Genomic DNA, 26,355 nt, shown 5'->3' with positions numbered 1-26,355 from the left:
CAGGAGATCTTCCCAACCCAGGGATTGAACCTATGTTTCCTGCTTTATATGCAGATTCTTTACTACTGAGCCACCAGGGAAGCCCTGGAGGACATAGTAAATAAAAAAAATAAAATGTATCTTGTAGGAAATGGTTTATTTTACTTAAGCCATAAACTATTATACATAGGTTGGCAAATTGTAGCCCACTGTCCAAAGTGGGCTACACCTTCTTTTGTAAATGGAGTTTGATTGGCACACAGCTGTACTCATTCACTTATAAACTATGGCTGCTTTCATGCCACAAAGGCAGATCTGAGTAGTTTTGACAGAGACCACATGGCCCACAAAGCCTGAAATATTTACTTTCTGTCGTTTTACAGAAAAAGATAGCCAACCCCTGCTACAGATAACAGAGCCATTGGAGGGCATATTTTTTAAATGCTTTTAAAGAATAGGTATGTAATTCCATTTTGACACTTCAAGCAGCAGTAGGCTCCATTTGATACCTAAACTTCATATTTAAAAATCACCAGGGACTTCCCTGGCATCCCAGTGGTAAGGACTCCACAGTTCCAATGCAGGGGACCTGAGTTCAATCCCTGGTCAGGGAACTAAGATCCCACATGCCTTGTGGTAAAGCAAAAAAAAAAAAAAAAAAGAAAGAAATCAAGAAATCACCAGCTCATCTGGAACTTCCCATCTGGGATGCACTCGTGTGTGCATGTTTAGTGAAACATAGCCTTCCCTGTGAGGTCTTTCCCAGCGCCCTGCCCCCCTCCCCCAATCTAACACTGTAAATCTCTGTCCTCTGCTAACACTGCTGGCCCCTTCCCTGCTTTTTCGCCCATCCTTAGCTGTTATTATTCAATACACTATATTCTTTACTTACCGTGGTTTATTTTCTACTCCTGCCAAAGTGGTGCAGTGGTAAAGAATCCACTAGCCAAGGAAGAGACACGGGTTTGATCCCTGGGTAGAGAAGATCTCCTGGAGGAGGAAATGGCAACCCACTCCAGTATTCTTGCCTGGAAAATCTCATGGACAGAGGAGCCTGGCGGGCTGTAGTCCATGGGGTCACAAAGAGTCGGACACAACTGAGCAACTGAGCATGCACACCAGAGTATGATATCTCCATTTGCTAAAACAATGAATAAATAAATTAGTGAAATCCCAGATAAAGAGGGGGAAAAAATCCAAGCATTAACATACTTCATTTACTCTTTGGAATGAATCATCTAGGCAGGAATTTGCTACCAGTATGGAAGAAAGGTGTCTTAATAGTCTCTGGGGCCAGTCTTTCTGTCTCTCTTCTTTCAGGTGAATAATTAATAAGGATGATGAAGTCTTTGGGGATTCCTTAATGTTTCCCACATCCACAGCAAATCCCTGGCAGTGTCTGTGGGGCCCAACACTGTTCCTTCTCCCAGAACTTTTCTTGATTGTTGAGGAAACAGTAGCTACCTCATCAAAGCTGTTGTGCCTTGGCTGATATCTGTGATTCCTAGGAATTCCTTCTCTGTGAGGGGACATTAGGTTTCAGAGGACTGCGAAGTATTGTTTCTTATGTCATCACTTTCTCACTGTCTGCATCAAGAGTAGAGATATTCACTCTCAGTGGAATCAGTGGTGTATATGTGTGCACACAAACAAACCCAGGATTCTGGGAATCTCTGCTTTGATTCTTTGATGTGGAGTATTTTCACATCAGATGTCTATACGAATATGTACTTTTTATTGATCATATCTCTATACTTACTATGATGAAAATAACTCATTAGACTGCTATAAAATAGAAACTCAGTGGTTACAATTTAGCATAGAATTTAAAAGCCTAAGTCTTTTTAGCTCAAGTCCTGGTTGATTTCAAGTCTTTTAAGTTTTACAATTTTGGGGAAATTACTTAACCTTCTTAAGCCTCAGTTAATCTGTATTTGCGTACTGTGTTTGCTCAGTCGCTTCAGTCATGCCCGACTCTTTGTGACCCCATGGACCGCCAGGCTCCTCTGTCCATGGGGATTCTCCAGGCCAGAATACTGGAGTGGGCTGCCATGCCCTCTTCCAGGAGATCTTCCTGACCCACTGATCTAACCCACATGTCCGGCATCTTCTGCATTGCAGGTAGATTGTTTACCCAGTGAGCCACCTGGGAAGCCGTATTATATGTATACATACTATATATTACTATAATATCAACATAATGTATCCTAAGTAAACATTGTGATAATGTATCATAAGTATATATTATATATAATAATATATTGTGGCATATATTATAAATATACTAGATTGTATTATTATACAGTTGTTATTAAATACTATATAGGATAAGGTCAGAAATGCTAACTGCCTCTTAAGGTTGTTTGAAGGAGTAACTAAAAATCCCTTGACACCATCACTGGTACATGGGAGGCTATCAACATACATTCCTATGTCTAGTGTGCATGATGGCAATTCAGTTCAGTAACTCAGTTGTGTCTGACTCTTTGTGACCCCATGCACACCAGACTTTCCTGTCCATCACCAACTGGAGCTTGTTCAAACTCACGTCCATTGTGTCAGTGATGCTATACAACCATCTCATCCTCTGTCGTCCCCTTCTCCTCCTGCCTTCAATCTTTCCCAGCATCAGGGTCTTTTCCAATGAGTCAGTTCTTCACATCAAGTAGCCAAAGTATTGGAGTTTCCGCTTCAGCATCAGTCCTTCCTTTTCATAACTGGAACTAGCTCAAACTCATGTACATCAAGGCGGTGATGCCATCCAACCATCTCATTCTCTGTTGTCCCCTTCTTCTCAAGCTTTCCATCTTTCCCAGCATCGGGGTCTTTTCGGATGATTCAGTTCTCCTATTTTGGCAGTAATTTTTTTTTTTTTTTTTTTTGAATAGTGATTAGAGTCATCCTGATGGCTTATACAGTAAAGAGTCTGCTTACAAAGCGGGAGACCCAGATTCGATCCTGGGGAAGCTTCTCCTGGAGAAGGGAATGGCTACCCACTGCAGTATTCTTGCCTGGAGAATTCCATGGACAGAGGAGCCTGGAGGGCTATAGTCCATGGGGTCGCAAATAGTCTGGGCACGACTGAGGAGGTTCAGCACTCTATTTCATTTGACTTTATAGTGAACCTTCTCTGTGTCATATCCAGTACCCATATATCATTATCTTACTGCTACTGCTAAGTCACTTCAGTCGTGTCCGACTCTGTGCGACCCCATGACGGCAGCTCATCAGGCTCCCCCGTCCCTGGGATTTTCCAGGTAAGAGTACTGGAGCGGGTTGCCATTTCCTTCTCCAGTCCATGTAAGTGAAAAGTGAAAGTGAAGTCGCTCAGTCATGTCCGACTCTTAGCGAGCCCATGGACTGCAGCCTACCAGGCTCCTCTGTCCATGGGATTTTCCAGGTAAGAGTACTGGAGTGGGGTGCCATTGCCTTCTCCGATCATTATCTTAAGCCGTCAACAAAATCCTTATTGAGAAGAAATCAGACTCAGAGTGTCGAGGAGAAAACATGGAGTCAGGGGCCTGGGAACAAGGGACCGGAAGCTGGGGCGGGGAAAGGCGTGAATCTCGGAGGCGGAGACTCAGCGTTCGTTTGCATAACCAGCATGCACCGCATGCAATATAGATTGAATTTACTATTTTAATTCATCGTAGATTTCTTTTAAACGTAATATTTCGATTAATGAACCTTCACGGACTTAAGTGAAAAGATCTGCCACAAACTCTTGACCCAGACTTATCCTTGAAACTGCTCACCCTAACTGTTTTAGGAGTGCTCGTTCCCAAGGTGGGTCTTTTGGGTGGCGCTTAGCATGCGGCCGGGTTCGGTTAGGAATTCAGGTTGCGCAGCTCCTAATTTTTGGAGGTTTTGTCGGATGGACAAAACCAATATGGTTGTATCCAAAAACAGACCTTGCGAAAAGAAAATATTAAGGCAGGGTTTATTTTCTGGGCTTGTTGTGTCTAACACTTTTTTGCGTGTTTGTTTAATGTGTTATGCTTTAGTCTGCTCAGATGATTTTTCACCTGCGATCAATTATTTTATAATCTCGTGGACTACACTTTTCGGGTTTTCCTGTCACCCATTTTCGGAGCTTGTTCATACTTACGCACTTTGAATCCATGGTAGTGTTTAACCCTTTAATTTTCTATTATTTTCTTTTTTTCTCCAACCTTTAGTCTTTCCTAGCATCAGGGTTTTTTCCAATGTCAAATTTTTTGCATCAGGTGGCCGAAGTATTGGAATTTCAGTGTCAGCATCAGTTCTTTCAATGAACATTCAGGATTGGTTTCCTTTAGGATGGACTGGTTGGATTGGATCTTTTTGCAGTCCAAGGGACTGTCAAGAGTCTTCTTCAACACTATAATACAAAATCATCAATTTTTCAGCGCTCAGCTTTCTTTACAGTACAACTCACACATCCATACATGGCTACTGGAAAAACCCTAGCTCTGACTAGACAGACCTTTGTCAGTGAAGTAATGTCTCTGCTTTTGAATATTCTGTCTAGATTGGTCATGGCTTTTTTTCCCAAAAGTAAGTATCTTTTAATTTCATGGCTGCAGTCACCATCTGCAGTGATTTTGAAGCCCCCCCCCCAAATAAAGTCTGTCACTGTTTCCATCGTTTTCCCATCTATTTGCCATGAAATAATAGGACCAGATGCTATGATCTTAGTTTTTTGAATGTTGAGTTTTAAGCCAACATTTTCACTCTCCTTTTTTACTTTCCTGAGGCTCTTTAGTTCTTCACTTTATTCCATAAGGGTGGTGTCATCTGCATCTCTGAGGTTATTGGTATTTCTCCCGGCAATCTTGATTCCACCTTGTGCTTCATCCAGCCTGGCATTTCGCATGATGTACTCTGCATATAAGTTAAATAAGCAAGGTGACAGCCTTGATGTACTCCTTTCCCGATTTTGAACCAGTCCATTGTTCCATGTCCAGTTCTAACTGTTGCTTCTTGACCTGTGTACAGATTTCTAAGGAGGCAGATCAGGTGGTTTGGTATTCCCATCTCTTGACTTTGCATTCCAGGATGTCTGGGTCTAGGTGAGTGATCACACCATCGTGATTATCTGGGTTGAGAAGATCTTTTTTGTATAGTTGTTCTGTGTATTCTTGCCACCTCTTCTTAATCTCTTCTCCTTCTGTTAGGTCCATACCTTTTCTGTCGTTTATTGTGTCCATCTTTGCATGAAATGTTCCCTTGGTATCTCTGATTTTTCTGAAGAGATCTCTAGTCTTTCCCATTCTGTCGTTTTCCTCTATTTCTTTGCATTGATCACTGAAGAAGGCTTTCTTATCTCTCCTTGCTATTCTTTGGAACTCTACATTCAAATGGGTATATCTTTTCTTTTCTCCTTTCCTTTTGCTTCTCTTTTCTCAGCTATTTATAAGCCCTTCTCAGACAACCATTTTGCATTTCTTTTTCTTGGGGATGGTCTTGATCCCTGTCTCCTGCACAATGTCATGAACTTCCGTCCATAGTTCATCAGGCACTTAGTATATCAGATCTAATCCCTTGAATCTATTTGTCACTTCTACTGTATAATCATAAGGGATTTGATTTAGGTCATACCTGAATGGTCTAGTGGTTTTCCCTACTTCAATTTCAGTCTGAATTTTGTAATAAGGAGTTCATGATCTGAGCCACAGTCAGCTCCCAGTCTTATTTTTGCTGACTATATACAGCCGTTCCATCTCTGGCTGCAAATAATATAATCCATCTGATGTTGGTATTGACAATATGGTGATGTCCATGTGTACAGTTCTCTTGTGTTGTTGGATGAGACTGTTTGATATTACCAGTGCATTCTCTTGGCAAAACTCTGTTAGCCTTTGCATGATGGCAATTAGCAGTAGTTTTTTCTGTTACTGAGAAATAAAAATGAAAAAGTTTCCATGTGTTCCCATAAAAGAGAGGAAGAAGTATCTTGAAGTATCTTTCCACATGGTTTTCTTTGTGTCATTTTATGAGATCGGGTGACCTAGAAGATTCTCCAGACTGGGATGTTTGCAATTGACTGAGAAAATCCACAGTTAACTAAGAGTGGGTTGGATTTTAGGGACTGAGAGCTGATTTTGGAACACAAAAATGAAGTTTGCTTGACATTGTGACCAATTGAGGGAGAGGCTGAGGTCTGTGAGTCACAGATCACTGTGTGACCCTTGATGTTTTCCCCCTTGGTCTGCAGGGTGATTTCACCTGGAACAGTATGTCAGGTCGCAGTGTGCGGCTGAGGTCAGTGCCCATCCAGAGCCTCTCAGAGTTGGAGCGAGCCCGCCTACAGGAAGTGGCTTTTTATCAGCTGCAGCAGGACTGTGACCTGAGCTGTCAGATCACCATTCCCAAAGGTAAGGCCCCATTTTGCCATTCCGTGGGGGATGTTGCCAGTCACAAATGCTCTGCCAGAGTTACAAGCTGCAGATTCATCTCAGCCCTACCACTGACTCAGGAAGGAAGCTACAGCTTCTGGGTCATTGGCTGGCATGGGCATCCAGCTTGACAGATGTGTTCAATAGGACAGTTTACATGTCAACTAATATGTTTATTAAAAGGAAGATTGACGGGGCATTAAAGGGGAAAAACACGTGCATCTCAACAGTCTACATGGCTTCAGCAAAACCAGTTAAAAAGAACTTTCAAAAAAGTCCCTTAAAAGATGAGAAGAAAAACCATGTCTATCTCAATATGATTTCAAAATAACCAGTTGAATGGTTTAGCAACCAGTTAAACACAAGGTCTTTTGACCTTATGCAAACCCAGAATCAGTTATTATACCAATGTTAACTTATTTTTATCCACCTAGCATTCTCTGTTAGGGTTCATCTGCACTGAAGCCAGTGCAGGCCTAGTTGTCTGATGTTTTTACAAACACAGATCCTGATTCTACTAAAACTGGGAAACATATATTTGAAATCCTTTGATCTGTAAAGCCACATTTCTGAATGTTTTCTATTTTCTATAAAGGCACTTTTTAATGTGTTAGCATATACAGAAAGGTAATTTGAGGTGGAGTGAAAAGTTGTGATGCTACACAAATAGGGTAAACCTGACATGAAAAGAACATTGGAAGCTGTGCCTAAAACTTACATATAAAAGCTAGATTGCCTGCCAGATTTCAGTATCTGCAGAACTTCTCCTTTGTTTTCTTTTATTGAGGGGTTGAGGGAATGCTTCGTGAGTAGTTATTCATAAAATAATTCATATCATGCATATGCACATACACATAGATACGTAGTTCTCAACCAAGGATGGTTCTCCCACCCCCAGGTGGAATTTAGCAATGTCTGGTTCCACTTTGAGTTTTCACAGCCTAGAGGGGTTAGAAGCCAGGAATGCTGAACATCCTATAATACACTGGACAGTTCCCCACAGCAAGCATTGTCAGGTCCCAAGGGCCCAAGTGTAGAGACTGGGCAACCTGAATGTACACATGAACACATGTGCTTACATTTCGCCAACAACAGAGCTGGTGGGGCTATTTTCTGGGCTTATTTGTGGCTAATGGTAACAGTTCTAGAGTAGGACTCTGAAGACTAGAATATGAGAACTTGTCTGATCACTTCCCCTCCACAGGTGATCTTGTGTAATTCACCTCTCTAGTAGGAGGTTCAGTTTCGTTGACTAAAGAGAGCAGCACAAAAACACTGACCACCCAGAATTTTTCATTGGATGATGACTCTCAGGGCCACTTTTATTCTTTTTCTTAAAAAATTGAAGTATAGTTGGTCTACAATGTTATATTAGTTTCAAGTATACAGCATAGTGATTCAGTATTTTTACAGACTATACTCCAGTCAAAGTTATTATAAGATAATGGTTGTGGTTCCTTGTGCTGTACAATATATCCTAGATGCTTATCTGTTTTATACATAGTACGTCGTACCTCTTAATCCCATGTCTCAATCTTGCCCATCTCTCTTCCCATTCCAAACTTGTAATCACTGGTTTGTTTTCTACATCCATGAGTCTATTTCTGTTGTGCTATATACATTCGTTTATTTTTTGCATTCCATATATGAGTGATATCATTCAGTATTTGTCTTTCTTTGTCTGACTGATTTCACTAAGCATAATATTCTCTAAGCCCATCCACATTGCTTCAAATGGCAGGATTTCTTTCTTTTTATGCCTGAGTAATATTCTATTTTGTGTGTGTGTATATAAATATAAATATATACACACACATATATTTATATATATATATACACACACCACATCTTTATCCACTCATATGTTGTGAATACTTCAGTTGCTTCCATACCTTGGCAACTGTAAATAATTCTGTCATGAAACATTGGGGTACATGTACCTTGGTTCAGTGGTAAGGAATCTGCCTGCCAATGTAGGAGACGCTTGTTTGATTCCTGGGTCAGGAAGATCCCTTGGAGGAGGAAGTGGCAACCCACTCCAGTATTCTTGCCTGGGAAATCCCATGGACTGAGGAGCTTGGTAGGCTACAGTCCATGGGTTCACAAAGAGTTGGACATGAGTTAGCAACAAAACAATTTGAATGTGTGTTTTTTTCTAGATATATACGCAAATGGAATTGCTGGATAATATGGTAGTTCTATTTTTAGTTTTCTGAGGACCCTCCATATTATTTTCCACAGTGGCTGCACTGGTTTACATTCACACAAACAGTTTTGAAGGATTCCCTTTTCTCCACATCCTCGCCAACATTTGTTGTTTGTAGACTTTGTGATGATATCCATTTAGCAGATGTGAGGTGATATCTCATTGTGATTTTGATTTGCATTTCTCTGATGGCTAGTGATTCTGACCTCTTGACCATCTGCATTTCCCTTTTTGGAAAAATGTCTATTCAGGTCGTCTGCCTGTTTTTCAGTTGGGTTATTTGTTTTCTTTAATGCTGAGTTGTATGAGCTGTTTTTGTATGTTGGATACATACAACCCCTTATTGGTCACATTGCAAAAATCTTCTCCCATTCCATAAGTTGTCTCTTTTTTTTCTTCTTCTTCTGTACTGCATGGCATGTGGGATCTTAGTTCCCTGACCAGGGATCTAACTTGTGCCCCCTGCATTGGAAGCATGGATTCCTAACCACTGAAAGTCCCCATAGGTTATCTTTTTGATTTTTCAAGGACAAAATATTAAGTTTAATTACACCCTGTTTGTTTATTTTTGCTTTCATTTCTTCTGCCTTAGGAGATAGATCCAATAAAATATTGCTCCGACATGTAGAAGAGTGTTCTGCCTATGAGCTTTATGATTTCAAGTCTTATATTTAGGTCTTTAATACATTTTGAGTTTATTTTTGTATATGGCGTGAGGAAGCATTCTAATCTCATTTTTTTGCGTTGGCTCTTTTTAAAAGTTGTTATGTTTTATTTATTTTTGCTTGCACTGGGTCTTTGTTGCTGCCCTTGGGCTTTCTCTAGTTGTGGTGACTGGGGGCTACTCTCTAGTTGCAGCGTACGGGCTGCTCATTGCAGTGGCTTCTCTTGTTGCAGGGCATGGGCTCTAGAGCATGTGGGCTTCAGTTGCAGTTTGCGGGCTCCAGAACTCGGACTCGATAGTTGTGGCGCATGGGCTTAGTTGCCCTGCAGCATGTAGAATCTTCCCAGACTAGGGATGGAACCCACGTCCTCTGCATTGGCAGGCAGATTCTTTACCACTGAACCACCAGGGAAGTCCTAATCTCATTTTCTTACATGCAGCTGTTGAGTTTTCCCAGCACCACTTATCCAAGAGACTGTCTTTTCTCCATTGTATGTTCTTGCCTTCTTTGTCATAGACTAAATGACCAGAGGTGTGTCCGTTTATTTCTGGGCTCTATGTGTCTAATTTTGTATCAGTAACACACTGGATTACTGTAGTCTAAGGATTAGGAAGGTGATATCTCCAACTTTGTTCTTTATTCTCAAGATTGCTTTGGCAATCCCAGGTCTTTTGTGGTTCCATACAAATTTTAGGATTATTTGTTCTAGTTCTGTGGAAAGTGTCATGGGTATTTTGATAGGGATTGCATTAAATCTGTAGACTGCTTTGGGTAGTATGGCCATTTTAATAATATTAATTCTTCCAGTCCCAAAGCATGGGATATCTTTCTATTTCTTTGTATTATTTTCAGTTTTCTTCATCAGTCTTTTATAGTTTTCAGAGTATAGGATTTTCACCTCCTTGGTTAAGTTTATTCCCAAGTATTTCATTCTTTTTGATGTGATTTTAAATGGAATTTTTTTTTTTTACTTTTTTCTGATAGTTCATTATTACTGTATAGAAAAGCAACCAATTTCTGTATGTTATTCTTGCATCCTGCTGCTACTGAATTCATTGATTAGTTATAATACTATTTTGGTGGAGACTTTAGGGTTTTCTATACAAAATATCATGTCCTCTGCAAATAGTGGTAGTTTTACTTATTCCCATCTAATTCGGATGCATTTCTTTTCCTTGCCTGATGGCTGTGGCTAGGACTTCCAATACTATGTTAAACAGAAGTGGCAAGAGGGGCCACTTTTATTCTTTAAACTGGTATCTTGGACTTTGTTGAAGGTCATGAAAGAGTTCAGGAGAAGGCAGAGGCAGGTTAGGCCAAGGGACTGGTAGGACAGGCACATTTCACTGACTGATGCCTGGCTCCTATGGCTTTTTCATCATACTCTACTTGACACCACAACCATAGCCAGTTCCTCCCAGGAGGAAATTCCTAGCCTTGTTGTATCTTCTCATGCTAATGTAACACAGAGATACTCAGCTCAAGTAAGAAGAAAATCCCTTTGGCAGTTGGTGAAAAATGAGTACTAATTGCCATCAGGCCGGGTTGCTGCTTCTTCCTAGGATAATCTCATTCTGCCTCATCTTGTCTTTGTTTGGTTTTAGGTTGGAGTCGAAACCTGCCCTTGCTTCCCTATTAATTCACAAGATGGCCCAGGTGGGGTCCAACAGCCCTGTTTCTGTTTTACGAGAACAGATGATCTTTCAGTTCCTAAGAAAAAATTTTAATAGAAATGTTGGCAAGCCCAGTTTATAGTGAAGGAAATGATGACTCTAAAAACTTATGTGAAACCCAGATTTGAGACATATCAGATGAGATATCAAGGAACAAATATTCTTTGTAATTTTGTTTTCAAATCCAGTGAATTTGATGTTTCTCTTTGTTCTTGCTTTTTAAAGAGTCCATTAAATAAATAACCTTTAACAAACAGAGAATTTTATATAACTTATCTGCTAGAAGCTCTGTCTCCATTGCTTATTTCTGCAACTATGTGAGTCCTAGTACATTCAGAGAAAGATTTGTTCTATCAAGATGTTCAAAGATGTTTGGGCTTCAGGAGTTATTTTGACACTTTCTATCAAAATGGGAGCTAATGATTTACAAATCATCTCTTACTTATGAAAGAGAGAAGGAATTGTGTGGCTGGGTGGGAAAAAACAGATATCACCCAAGAGTTCTAAAACTAGTGTTTGGGTGAGATGATTATAGACATTGAATATTTACCAAGATCAAATGCATGGCTGGTGCTGAGTGCTATGATGGCAGCTTCGGGCTGAGGATGGCCACTTTTGTTCCATGCAAAAGCCTAAGTGGAGGTTCTAAACAGAGTCAGAGTCACTGTATGAATTTACTCAGGAAAATAAATACAGATACCACGGTCTAGAACCTAAACAAATGATATAAAGCCTACTGAGATAGTGGGTATAATGAAAATGGAAACATATTCAAGCTCACATTTTTGCTCTTTGTTACCTTAGAATGACTGTGTGTGCATGCTCAATCACTCAGTCATGTCCAACTCTTTGTGACCCCATGGACTATAGCCCACCAGGCTCCTCTGTCCATGGGGATTTTCCAGGCAAGAATACTGGAGTGGGTTGCCAATTCCTTCTCCAGGGGATCTTCCAGACCCAGGGATAAAGCCCACATCTCCTGCATCTCCTACACTGGCAGGCAGGTTCTTTACTACTGTGCCACCTGGGAAGCCCCTGGAATGACTATAGAAATTTATTTATGTGTATGTTTGGAGGACTGTCTTCCTCTATGAGACTGGTGCTTCCATAGCGCAGATGAATGATAATATAATGTATTCATCAGCTGCTGGGATTCACCATAGAGAGGGAAGAACTGAAGGTTGAGGGTTAGGAAATTACTGGAGTTATTTCCTAGAGTGGACTGCAGTGGTGGGATCCAAAGCCACAGGTAGAGAGTTTGAGCTCCTCCTGGGGTTTAGTAGCAGGTGGACATGGGTTATATGGGTACAGATGTAGGCAGATTAGATGATGGGAAAGCATGTGGAATTTCACTCCAGATTGCCTCTCCTCTCTCAGCAAAATAAACGATTTCATCTGTTAGGAGTGGGGATAAGAAGGAGGTCCTGGAGGTTTGAGGAAAGAGGAAAAGAATGGAAAAGCGGGAAGTGAATGGACCAGCAATGTTGCAGAATTACGGGGCAGCCCAAAAGGTCTATTCAAGGTTAGAAGCTGGGAATTTAAATTGCAGAATAAACATCTGGGCAGCTTTGTTGTTGTTGTTCAGTAGCTCAGTGATGTCCAACTCTTTGTGACCCCATGGACTGTAGCAAGCCAGGCTTCCCTGTCCTTCATTATCTCCCGGAGATTGCTCAAATTCATGTCCATTGAGTCAGTGATGCCATCCAACCATCTTATCCTCTGTTGCCCCCTTCTCCTAACAGTGGAGTTAGGATTTTCTAGTTGAGTTCAGTCTTGGTAGGGAGGGACATGGCAGTTGAGAAATCTGTGGTAAGAAGAAATCTAGACCCCTTAAAGATGGCCTGGAATCTTTGGCTATTTCCTTAACATGTCTAAATCAACTTTGCAGATGTGACCAACTCGGGTCTTTAAGACAGCAAGATTATTCTGGATTATCTGGGGGGATTAAAACTAATCATATGAGTACTAAGAAGCAGAGAAACTTTCCTAGCTGTAGTCAAAGAGAGATATGACTTTGGAGGAAGAGTCAGAGAGATGCATTGCTGCTAGCTTTGATGATAGAGGAAAGGGCCACAAGTCGAAGAATGCAGGCAGCCTCTAGAAACTAAAGAAAGGCAAGGAAACAGATTCTCACTAGAGCCTCTAGGACGGAATGCAACCCTGCTGATACCTTGCTTTTAGCCCAGTGAGACTCATTTCAGACTTCTGGTCTCCAGAAATGTCAATAATAAATTTAAGTCATTTTAGCCACTAAGTTTGTGGTTGTTTGTTACAGCAGCTGTATTAATACAGTATACAAGAGAGTGATTATAGTCTCAGACCTTGGGATCTAAGCTGAATAAGAAGAGAAGTTAGAAATAAATGTAAAAGACATATTTTTCTTAAGTAAGAAGAATCAATTATATAAAGATATAAATTATGTCCTAAATTATCTATAAACTGGGCATGGTTCCAGAAAACATACTGAAAGAATTAATTTTTGTAATATCACTAAATTGATCTAAACATCATCTTGGCAAATAATTATATGAAAGTTAGTAGACGGGGGAAAATCTGAAAAAGAGGTCAAAGAGAAATTATCCCTAGCCATTTATTAAATGTTATAAAACTAAAGCAATTAAAAGAATATTGTACTGCTTCACAATAGGCAGATCAATGGAAGATAATAGAGTTCAGAATTGAGCTAAAATAAATATGAGAACTTATGACATAAACATTGCATTTCCTATCAGGGGGAAATGATGGATTATTATTGTATTTCTGACAATGAGACTACCATTGAGAAGAAAAATGGAGATTCTGACCTTGCTCCTTATATCAAAATAAATTGATGTGGAAGAAAGATTTGAAGATTTAAAAAATGAAACTATGAATGCACTAAAACAAAACAGCTAGATATTAATATATTTTTACGTGGAGAAAGTCACTACACAGAAAACATAGAGTGACCTGTTTCACTACATTTAAAAAAGAATAGAATCATCTGTGGGGCAAAAAAGTAAATAAATAAATAAATAGAAATGTATAACACATTTGAAAAACTAAAGGCTAACTTCTCCAGGATACAGACCTTTATTACAAATTAATATGAGAAAGAAAATAATTAAAATGTGGACAAATTATAGGCATCTCACAGGAAAAGAAATTAAAATGAGTTATAAATATCTGTAAAGGTGCTCTCACCCTCATATTCATTCAGGAAATGCAAGCTCAACAACAGGGAGATTATTTTTTCCTCTTAGATTGGAATGACTCCAAAAGTTGGGTAGTATATTTTCTCAGAAAACAGACTCTCATATACTGTTGATAGGAATATAGTTGTTGCAGCAGCTTTCAAGGCAATTTGACAACATTGGGCTTCCCAGGTGGCGCTAATGGTAAAGAACCTGCCTGCCAATGCAGGAGACCTAAAAGTCACGGGTTCAATCCCTGGGTCAGGAAGATCCCCTGGAGAAGGGCATGGCAATCCATTCCAGTATTCTTGCCTGGAGAATCCTATGGACAGAGAAGCCTGGCAGGCTAGAGTCCATAGGTCGCACAGAACCAGATATGACTGAAGGGACTTAGCATGCATGCAACTTTGAAATGGCCCAATAAAGCTACTTCTACAAATATATCTCACAGATATATACTTGTCAAGATAGGCTATTTATATATTAGTCAAGATAGGCTAACCACTTAGTACCTTAATAGTATCAAAGTGTCTTTCAGGCACTATCTAATGCAGCTTGGCCATAACAATCAGGAGAGTGGACTGTCCTCCACACAGTCATGCAGGAACCTAGGATTCTCCAATCTTGTGACTCCTCCCTCCTCTATATCTATTTAGCCAGGAGACACACACAATAAAAATGAGTAAGATTTACATAAACCTTATAAGATGACTGATGAGTTTAATTTGTTACTCCCATCTAGACTTCGGTGCGGTTCGGTCGCTCAGTCACATCCGACTCTTTGCGACCCCATGAATCACAGCACACCAGGCCTCCCTGTCCATCACCAACTCCCGGAGTTCAATCAAACTCACATTCATCGAGTCGGTGATGCCAACCAGCCATCTCATCCTCTGTCGTCCCCTTCTCCTCCTGCCCCCAATCCCTCCCAGCATCAGAGTCTTTTCCAGTGAGTCAACTCTTCGCATGAGGTGGCCAAAGTACTGCAGTTTCAGCTTTAGCATCATTCCTTCCAAAGAACACCCAGGACTGATCTTTAGAATGGACTGGTTGGATCTCCTTGCACTCCAAGGGACTCTCAAGAGTCTTCTCTAACACCACAGTTCAAAAGCATCAATTCTTTGGCGCTCAGCGTTCTTCACAGTCCAACTCTCACACCCATACATGACTACTGGAAAAACCATAGCCATGACTAGACGGACCTTTGTTGGCAAAGTAATGTCTCTGCTTTTGAATATGCTATCTAGGTTGGTCATAACTTTCCTTCCAAGGAGTAAGCGTCTTTTAATTTCATGGCTGCAGTCACCATCTGCAGTGATTTTGGAGCCCCCCAAAATAAATTCTGACACTGTTTCCACTGTTTCCCCATCTATTTCCCATGAAGTGATGGGACCGGATGCCATGATCTTAGTTTTCTAAATGTTGAGCTTTAAGCCAACTTTTTCACTCTCCTCTTTCACTTTCATCAAGAGGCTTTTGAGTTCCCCTTCACTTTCTGCCATAAGGGTGGTGTCATCTGCATGTCTGAGGTTATTGATATTTCTCCCGGCAATCTTGATTCCAGCTTGTGCTTCTTCCAGCCATTTCAGTGAGGAAATTTTGAAGATGCTATAGAGAATCTAGTGTAGAAATAAGGATGTCTTTCAGTGGGAGGGATCGTATCTATCAATTGCGTTTTCCTGTAAGCTTGAGATTGCCCCATGGAGGCAACCATGGAATGTTTCTGCCTGGTCAAAGGCTGCTCTTGGCATAGGCTCTTGAATCAGACTGTCTAGTCTATGGATAGTTTAACAGCTGATCCAGGAAACAAATGCGGAGATCATGATCGAGAAATTAAACACCTCATGGCCTTCACGGGCTTCCCTGATGGCTCAGTGCTAAAGAATCTGCCTGCCAATGCAGGAGACTCAGGAGATGCAGGTTCAATCCCTGGGTCAGGAAGAACCCCTGGAGGAGGAAATGGCTATCCACTCCAGTATTCTTGCCTGGGAACTCCCATGGACAGAGGAGCCTGGCAGGCTACAGTCCGTGGGGTTGCAAAAGAGTGGGACATGACTGAGCAACTAAAAAACAACAACAGCAACAATGGTTTTCACGAACTTTTCATTTATTCAGAGCACATCAACTGAGTTGTGTTTATGTATCAGGTTCAATTAATATTATTTGGATAGCATTTTAATACAAATGGTCTAAGACGGGGTTAGTGAACTGACACCCACTGGCCAAACTCAGCTCACCATCTGTTTTTGTAAATACAATCTTATTGGCACACAGCTATGCTTATTCATTTACGTATTGTCTATGGCTGCTTTTGAGCATCAGTGGGAGAGTTGAATAGTTGTGAGTCCTTATGCCTCACAGAGTCTCAAACTTTTACTATCTGGTCTTTCACAGGAAAGCAAAATTGCTGACCTCTGGTCTAAGGTAAAATGAAAGGAAGTGACTAGTTGATGCCCAGTATGTAAAGCAGGTTAGTGTAGGCGATATGGCTTAACCTCATTATAATGGAAGCTAAATATTTAAAGCTGAATAGTTTCACAAGAGAGAAATACATACTCAAGTTTTCTTCAGTGCTGTTTTTTTCTTCACTTAATTTCTGGTATCAAAATTGAGAAAGGCTTTGTTTACATGTTTTGAAAACAGTGTCATGGAATGAGGAATAGCTGATGGTTTAAGAAAATGTGGACAATAGTCTAAGAAAAGAGAAGCCTGATGCCTCAAAATTGCTCAGTTATATGGCTTCCTTATAAAATGGTCCCTCACCATTGTCCCTCAGGCTGTGTAAAACCCAAGTAAACAACTCAGTGAAATCAAGAGAATGACATTCTTGGTTGGTTAACACTGCAGCTATCTTTGGTTTGTGATTTGAATGTTGATTTTAAAAAATAAGGGCAACCTGGTGGACAAGGCAATTGATCTTGGGTGTTTATGTAACAACCCTAGACAGAAACTATAACTGTCCAATTTCTGCATTATCCCTGCTGCCGTTGTCCACTTGGAGAGGTGAAATGCTAGACCGGTTTATCAGAGCTTTCTGTGTAACTATGGGTTGCCCAAAAAGTTCATTCGCGATTTTTGGCCAACCCAATAAAAATGAAGTTGAAACCTACTTTCAGATCCCCAAACTCCAGTGTAGGTAAAAATGCTGATAGGAAACAATCACCAAGTAGGGTGACCAGAAAATAATGTAGGCCACTGGGCTCAGAGACCCTCAGCAAATGTCTCTAGTGTATGAGCTGTAGAGGTAGTCGCATCTTTTATGTGTTCACAATCACCAATGATGTGATCTCCCTGGAGAGTTGTGATTTCCCGTGGGGTGAGGCTATTTCTTATTTGTCTCTGAATCTGGAACACTGGTTATACTGCCCAATACTCCAGTGACTCTCAGCAAAATCTTTGAGAAATGCATGAATGCATGTATGCATACCTGCATATTTACCTTTGAAAGTAAGCCCCTGCCTTCACTCTTCCCTTTCTCTCTAAAGACCACCAACCATCTTTCTCTTGTGTTCCACAGGATCCTCAGTAATGATCTTGAAATGGCAGTGCTTCCCTATTGCTTCACCCCATGCCCAGTTTCCAACTTTGATTGATGGTCCCACAGGGTTGACAGGATATTTGAGCAAAGTAATAACCATGATGAGCTGAAAACATCACCTAACGTTTTATACTCTCAAGAAAAGTCATTCATCATCATCATCATTATCATATCATCACCATATCACTTTGTCTTGTATCTATCCTCAATCCTGGGTCACCCCATCATTATGTCTCACTTTAACTATAACCATAGACTCTGCTTTCTTCAATTCAAGACTTCTCTCCGATTCTGCCCACTGCACCTAAAAAGCAGCAGAGTAATCTTCAACCACAGAATCTATGCCTTTGTTGAAAAACCAACTCCCAAGGCCCCCGTTGCCTACTGAGGTTACTATCAAAGCTATTTGCAATACTCTTTCACTTAAAAGAAGGAATCTGTTCAGTTTGTAGCCTGTGCTGAGCATGCCCCACAGATTTAAGTTTATCTTAGAGGAAAAGGTTTCAAACTTTTTGTCCAAAATCTATAGTGAGAAATACATTTTACATCTCAGCCCATCAAACACACAAGCCAAATGATGCTTATCGTTATCTGAGATACACCTCTACAATGTTCTCTTCTATTGCGTTCTATGAGCTACCAAATTTTCATGATTCATTAATAAGTTATGACCCACACACAATCTTGGAAAGCAGATGGAATGGAGAAGAGATGATCACAAAGAACAAAAAAAATGTCAGCGTAGAAAACTTTCACTTGTTCATTACTGTGGCCCTTAGGGCCTTGGTAAGATTGATGCTTTTGAACTGTGGTGTTGGAGAAGACTCTTGAGAGTCCCTTGGACTGCAAGGACATCCAACCAGTCCATTCTGAAGGAGATCAGCCCTGGGTGTTCTTTGGAAGGACTGATGCTAAAGCTGAAACTCCAGTACTTTGGCCACCTCATGTGAAGAGTTGACTCATTGGAAAAGACTCTGATGCTGGGAGGGATTGGGGGCAGGAGGAGAAGGGGATGACAGAGGATGAGATGGCTGGATGGCATCACCGACTTGATGGACGTGAGTTTGAGTGAACTCCGGGAGTTGGTGATGGACAGGGAGGCCTGGCGTGCTGCAGTTCATGGGGTCACAGAGAGTCGGACACGAATGAGCAACTGAACTGAACTGAACTGAAGATGGATGGGGCACTTTCCCTAGGGCCACAGAAAGAGGCTAGACCCTCGGCCTAAGCATCTAGTGCCTTCTCTACCTGGAGCCCAACAGTGGAGTGTCACCCAGGGGCTTCCCGTGCCGCTTCACTGCTCCCTCTCCTGTACCAAGCTGGGCATACAGCCTGAAGGAGGGCGCCATGTTGAGTATGAGGTTCTGAAGAGGTAGAAACCTCTGATGGAAGCTATAATGTCATGTCAAAAATAATCCACAGGGACTTCCCTGGTGGTCCAATGGTTAAGAATCTACCACTCCCAATGCAGGGGACATGAGTTCGATCCCTGGTGTGGGAAGATGTCACATGCTGCAGGACAACTAAGCCTGCGCACCACAACTCCTGAAGCCTGAGCACCCTAAAGCCTGAGCTCCACAATAGTCCATATCCTCCAGGAGTTCTTAGTCGGTTGATAGAGAAAGCACAGATACATCAACTGTGTTAAAACACAGAGCAGGGGATATCATCCTTTCCAAGTGACCTGTGGTGGCCCTGACAGATATAAGTTGCCTTATCTACCTATTCCAGGAAAGCCCAAAAATGACAGCGAGGTTTCGCTGCAGGTTTGTTTTGTTTTGTTTTGAAATTTTCTTCTTGGATGCTCTCCTCTATACCCCAGGGCGTTTACCACGTCAAGTTCTCGAGTGTGTGCTGCTGTGTGATTCTGTTCTGCTGCCAAGCAGGCAAGTCAGTACAATAGTCAGGGGTTATTTACACCATATGTTTTGTGCCTTCATGTTTACAAATGGCTTCCTTCGTGTTCTCAGACAATATAGGTTTCTATCTGAGCTCTTGTCCCTACCGATTACATTTACATGTATGGATATATTTTTGTTGGAGTAGCAGCTATTACTGCACAAGGCTTTGGCATCTTGAACAAAACTTTTGTCACTGCATTTTCTGAAATATTCTGGCACCTTTCAAACATTTCAAGACTACACTATTCTCTCTTTTGGGATCATGGCCCAAAAGTAAACTTGATAATTACCCAGAATGTCCCATCCTTGAAATATGAATAGGAGCTTCCAGTTTTGCTTTTTTCTTTGTTTCCCTTTGGGCAAAACAAAGGCAAATAAGTATTAATTGAAATTAAATACTGAGTGTTTTTTTTAATCCATCATGCTTTCTAGATAATTTGAAATTGAGCCCTCAAGATGATTTAAAAATTCAATCATTTCAAAATTCTAACATTTTTATAAGTGGAAAGCTGTGGGAAAGTAGTTTAAGGAGGTCTTCATTCAAGATTGGAGAGGGCAAATTACAGCCCACAGGCCAAATTCAGCCCACTGCCTGTTTTTGTAAATAAAGTTTTATTAAAACGCAGCATACTCATTTGTCTCTGTATTGTCTAAGGCTACTTTAGTGCTTCAACAGCAGGGTGGAATAGCTTTGGCAGAGACCATGTGGCCCACAAAGCCAAAAATATTTGCAGTCTGGACCTTTACAGAAAAAACTTGCTGACCTCTGATTTAAGAGATTAACATTAATTAATTTGATATAGTAATTCACAGTTATTATCCATGTGTTGGTCAACAAGACCATCCCATTCATTTCAATTTCTTCACTATCTTAATTTTATTTTTCAATAATTGAGTGTTTTTTTTTAGTTATCAGAACTTCATAACTCTCAGATGTTTTAGTGTTTATTGTGATCAAATATTTTTTCTTCAAAGTGAGTAATAAATTCCTTTGGTGAAACTAAACAAGAAAGAAATGTCAATATTTTAATGAGTTGCTTAAACAACTGAAGCCAGCATGCAGATTATAGGAATGTAAGTTATGCGTCAGATGGGTGACTTTAATAATAAGTTAATCTCCAGTATGGGTTGATTTTTAGCTTTATTATTACTATCTGGTTTGATAACTGAGCATTTAGCTATCTTTGTCTTTAAGGACTTCACTTATTTACAGATTTGCAGTTCTTTGTAATCTGATCTTCCTGTTCCTACCCTCCTTCCTTATCTCAGATGCCACTCAAATCCGGATCTTCTAGGGCTGCCTTTACCTGACAAGGCTAGAACAAATATAAGTAGAAAAACATATCCTGCAACAGTTTTGAATTATCCACCGTTAAAGATGCTTTGGCTGCAAATGACAGAAACCAAAAAAAAGTGAACATATTGCAAAGCAATTGATTATATTTCTTTACTAGGAGCCCACAGATAGGCTAATTCTAGGACTCATTAATTCTGTGGCCTTCCACCTTTTTTCTCTGCTGCAATCATGGGTCACTTCCTTCTTTGTCTGGCTTCCCTCCTTGTCACAAAATGACTGTGGTAGCATCTGGCATCACTGCTTCTGTGGCAGCATGAAGAGGCAGAGAAGAGCAGTGACTCTTCAGCAAGTATTTTTTAATAGCAAAAAAAGATTTTCACTGCTGTCTCCTAGCAGGCTCCCCTCCCTTCTCAATCCCTAGAATTGCAACACCTGCCAGTGCCCATGGAGAAGGCAATGGCACCCCACTCCAGTACTCTTGACTGGAAAATCCCATGGACGGAGGAGCCTGGAAGGCTGAAGTCCATGGGGTCGCAAAGAGTCGGACACGACTGAGCAACTTCCCTTTCACTTTTCACTTTCGTGCATTGGAGAAGGAAATGGCAACCCACTCCAGTGTTCTTGCCTGGAGAATCCCAAGGACGGGCGAGCCTGGTGGGCTGCTGTCTATGGGGTCACACAGAGTCAGATACGACTTAAGTGACTTAGCAGCAGCCAGTGCCCAAATCAGTATGGCAAGCAGAAAGAACTAGCTTGACTTAAGATTCCTTTCCTGAGCCTTGGGTGAGAACTCATCTCGGGATGCATGACCACACAGAGGGTGAGCACATAACAAAACAGGGAAAGGAAAAATTGGATGGGGGGTGTAGTAGGATAAAGATGGGTTTAGATTAGAAACTATTGATGTCCATATAGCAATGTCATCTTCTGCCATTGCAAACAAGCAGTAGGGAGGAAACCATTCTTAGATTGATTTGCATTCGTGTCTAACAGTGCTTTGCTTTTGCTGCTCAAGAAATAATTAAGAAATTGAATGGAAAGAATTAAAGATTCAATCATAGCACTGTTACTTGTATGGTATTTCTATAGCATAAGGGGCTTCCCCGGTGGCTCAGTGGTAAAGAATCAGCCTGCAATGCAGGAGGCCCAGGTTTGATCCCTGGGTGGGGAAGATCCCCTGGAGAAGGAAATGGCAATCCACTCCAATATTCTCGCCTGGAGAATCCCATGGACAGAGGAGCCTGGTGGGCTACAGTCCATGGGGTCACACAGAGTTGGACACGACTGACGCAACTTAGCACTCATACATATCATAAAGAACTGCTCAAATGGTTCAAAGAATAATCAAAAACAGGAATGGGAAAGGAAAGGATGAGGTTAATAGTCTTCATCCAATTGTACCATTGAGCCAGTGACTGAATCTATGAGAGCTGTTTTCATGACAGCAACTGGAGGAAATTTGGAGGAGTTTCCAAGGATTAAAGTCTATTACTTAAAGATAATTGATCCCCCCCCCAAAAAAAAAGATAATTGATTCCCTTCTTGCTTATATAAAATGATATCTATCAAGAGAAGGTAGGTAGCATTAGCCCCTTAGAGAGGTCAAAAATCACACCATGTGTCAATGCCCTTGTCTGAGTCTTTTTAACTTGACCTGCAAGCTTTGGCTTTAAAACAAATAATGCTGAAACTCTTCTAATTTGCAATTTAATATCCTTGAGTTACTAATCTAGGGTATTTCTTTGGGATGAATGCTTTCTGTCTTTTTTTTCTCCTACCTCCTTGCTTTCCTTTATGCTCCAGGAAAGAAATATAACTTAAGGAAATGACTTGCCAAAAGCCATTTTTCTTGTCCTGATATTTGGACACTTTTGTTTCTGCAAATACAATACCTCCATAGACTAAGTTAAAAATACTGTTTTCAACTCAATGTATGCACAATAAGAGCATACATTCAAGAGCCTGGAAGGGCAGACTAGCTCCTAGTTTGAGAGAAGGTAACAGCAGAGCTGTTCTTTTGGATCACGAGCTTATACCTTTATTTATTTTTTTCTTAACTCATAGTACTTGAAAGTGGAAAAAATGACAGCAAGGAAAAGGTCTTTGTAGGGTATAATTTGTTCACGACCAGTTATTACAGTAAGCAGTGATTACATAGAATGCCTGGTTAAGGAAAAAACCATAGTTGAGCTTTTAAGCCCGTGGCATCCAAGCCATGCAGACAGCTTTTCTACCTCACATTTTGGTAGAATAATGGGACTGCTGGACAAATCGAATAGCTCAATGTTTTCTGAACTAGAACCTTACTTGTTTTGAGGTTCAAGAATCTACAAGGCCTTTTTTTTTTTTTTTTCCTCTTGAGAAAAAATTTCAGAACTAGAGATTAAAGTGTCTGCCTGCAATGCAGGAGACCTGGGTTCGATCCCTGGGTCAGGAAGATCCCCTGGAGAAGGAAATGGCAACCCGCTCCAGTATTTTTGCCTGGAGAATCCCATGGATGGAGGAGCCTGGTGGCTACAGTCCATGGGGTCGCAAAGAGTCGGACATGACTGAGTGACTTCACTCACTCATACTCAATTACCTTGCCAAATAATTTACACGAAAGGAGAAAGGTTTCTTAGTGTTTAGTTTAGCTGGAAGCGTGATCTCCAAGATCTGTCTTTCTTTACAACAGTGAGACTCACAGAATGTTCTTAGTTTCTGACCATGGCTTTGATAATTTCACCGCCACTTCAACATGTAAACTGTGGGGATTACATTTCTCAAGTACTTTGGGGAGCCGTGGCCCTAAGGAGAGGCATCAGCATTGCTTAAGAATACCATAAATATTTCCTTCCCCAAGAAACACAGGCACTTTGGAAATTAGATTTTGAAAACTCTAATCCACAAGGTGATAGCAGGATGAAGAAATAGTGTTGGATAGATTGGAATTTAAACCAAGAAGAATGACTCATTGACCCGGTTTCTACCTGCTTTCTATTTCAATCAAGGTTAATGGAAAAAACTGCCAAGGATAAGGTGATACATAAAAGGAAACTTTAACCTATATAGATTTGATGAAATAACCAAGAGTCCATAGCCTGAAATATTTTTTGAAAATAGCATGAATATCTCTATATACAGTGAGGTTCAAAGTTGACTGAAAGGCAGAGCCAGTTTGGACTCCAATACATTGTTTCGCACTTTTTCCATGTAGATTGTTTTCTTCCAGAATTCTTGTTTTTCACTCTCTAGAGCCCTAGTTTCCACTGAAAAAAACTATCAGTGTCCCCCCACCCCCCGCCCCGAATTTGAGATTTTCTCATCTTTTTTCACCAGTAGAACACTTGCTTGATAAAAGTTTGGATTACTAGGAATAAAACACTAAGAGGCTTAGGACAAGAACGGATTTCCTAGACTCAGCAGGCACCATGTGATTTATTGGGAGAAATCCCCACCAAAATTCAAAGGCTCCTGAGAAGGGTAACTTCATCCTTTAAGACTGAATCTGAGGGGCTTCCCTGGTGGCTCAGTAGTAAAGAATCTCCCTGCCAGTGCCGGAGACACATGTTCGATCCCTGATCCGGGAAGATCCCACATGCCACACAGCAGCTAAACCCAGGCCTGTGCTCTGGAGCCTGGCAATTGCAACTGCTGAGGACTGTGCACCCTACATCATCCCTTAACAGAGGTTACTCATTTTAGAAGAGAGGAGAGAGCCCTCCTTTGGCTCCTGTCCTAAATATATGGGGTCAATCCCAGTTTAACTCTTAGGCCAGAGTATCTCACTGGCTCCAATGGTTCCCCTATCCTCGGATTGTTGCCACATTTCCGGCCAAGAAGCAGAGGTGGCCACTTTCCTGGTAACTACTACTCTTTCCTGTCCAGGCTGCTCTCCTTTCCTTTTCTTGGGATGTACTTTGAATATGAAGCAGGCAACTCAAAGTGGCAGGGGCTCTTTTGAACTCATTCCACTGTGCATGTGTGTGGCAGTAACTGGCTCCATTGTCTAGCTCGAATTTTCCTGGAATATGACTTTGGTGTTTTGGTTGCCCAGCTCTCATCAGTCCCTATATTGTTTTCCAATGCTGATTTATTTAGCCATATTAACTTACATCGGTGAGATTAATTATCCAAAAACACTAGACTTGGAGTGTGGGCCCAACGAATGGCCTTCAGGTGCCAGGGGCCATAAATAATATTATTACTTCTTTGACAGAGCTCCAAACTGGAAATAAAATATCTTGTATAGTCTTTCACTTACCTTATTTTGGGGAGATCTGTGGCTTGAGAGCCATTGAAAGGGGATGCAGATGAGAATAAAGGATGAATTTTAGTTTTAGTGAAGGATTAAACATAGTTTTAGTAACTGCTTTTATAAGACATCCACAGATTGTAACTGTGGATTGTAACTCACCTAATGTACTTTCACACATCTGATTTAAAACTACATTTTGGCTTATCAGAATAGGCATCAGAACATGAAAAGTAAACAGATTCTGTACTAATCAGTGTTCTTGGATGCACATGACAGGTACCAAGTCTAGATAACTTAAAAAGAAAAACGATTTAGAGAACCTAAGAAATAGGAGGTATCTAAAGATCGTCTAACTAGCCATGTATGAAAACATCACCAGTGCCAAAGAAACAGATCTGGTCAAGCCTCTCAACTGTCCACTCCCTTTCCAGAAAACATGCTACACCGAATGGCGATAAAATGGATTCTTTATATTGGCCTAGACACATGTTTTCTTTCAGATCAGAGGGATGTGATTAGGCAGATTATTTCAATAGTTTCAGCTAGGTCAGAAACTGGCTTGTGAGTCACCTTCTTGCCATAAAGTTCAGCTTTATGTGTGTGTTTCAGAAGTACTTAAGTGAGCACTACAAGCCTCCACTTTCTCACATGCTTGACAAATGAGTCTTCAGCCGTTGCTTGAATTCACCTAGTGCCTGGGGGAAAGGGCATTTAAAAAAAACAAATGCTTAATTTGGGAGTCATTTTAGATTGGCAGAAAAGTTACCAAAATAATACAGAGTAACCTTATGCCCTTCACCCAGTTCCCCCTAATGATAGCATGTTTTATAACCTTTGTACCCTTATCACAACCAAGAAACCAACATTGGTTTGTTATTCTCAACTGAACTACAGACTTTGGGTTTCACCAGTGAAAGTGTTAGTCGCTCAGTCATGTCAGACTCTTTGCAACCACATGGAATTCTCCAGGAGAGAATACTGGAGTGGGTTGCCATTCCCTTCTCCAGGGAATCTTCCCAACCCAGGGATCGAACTTAGGTCTCCCGCGTTGCAGGCAGATGCTTTATTGTCTGAGCCTCCAGGGAAGCCACACTAGATTTCACCAGTTTTCCCACTAATAATATCCTTTTTATGTTCCAGGATCCCATTTAGGATACTACATGCATTTAGCTGAGCATTATGTTTTCTTTTTTAAAAACTAACAAATGTTTCTTGTCATACAGTTTCTGGGATTACCCTACCCTGGTTGTTCCGGTTCAGGTTCTGGTTTATGAGGTTTGCATCCAGTTGGCCCGGGACTGCAGTCATC

At 40.9% G+C, this 26,355-nt stretch overlaps 1 protein-coding gene across 11 annotated transcripts in view; it reads left to right on the top strand.

The window, feature by feature from the left end:
• Positions 1-26,355, top strand: part of ARHGAP6 (Rho GTPase activating protein 6) — a 541,445-nt gene that overhangs the window by 446,097 nt on the left and 68,993 nt on the right. For all 11 annotated transcript variants that reach the window (XM_086386891.1, XM_086386892.1, XM_086386895.1 and 8 more), the window contains exon 2: positions 6,176-6,335. In XM_086386891.1, coding sequence (XP_086243017.1) covers positions 6,176-6,335 — 160 coding nt within the window. The remainder of the gene's footprint in view (positions 1-6,175; positions 6,336-26,355) is intronic.

Source organism: Bos grunniens, chromosome X (assembly GCF_055505025.1).
Source record: "Bos grunniens cultivar Pamir isolate PY7600 chromosome X, Bosgru_T2T1.0, whole genome shotgun sequence".
In the NCBI taxonomy this organism is placed as follows: Eukaryota; Metazoa; Chordata; class Mammalia; order Artiodactyla; family Bovidae; genus Bos; species Bos grunniens.
The sequence above is the reverse complement of the archived record's forward strand: the minus strand, read 5'-3'. Positions and strand labels throughout refer to the sequence as shown.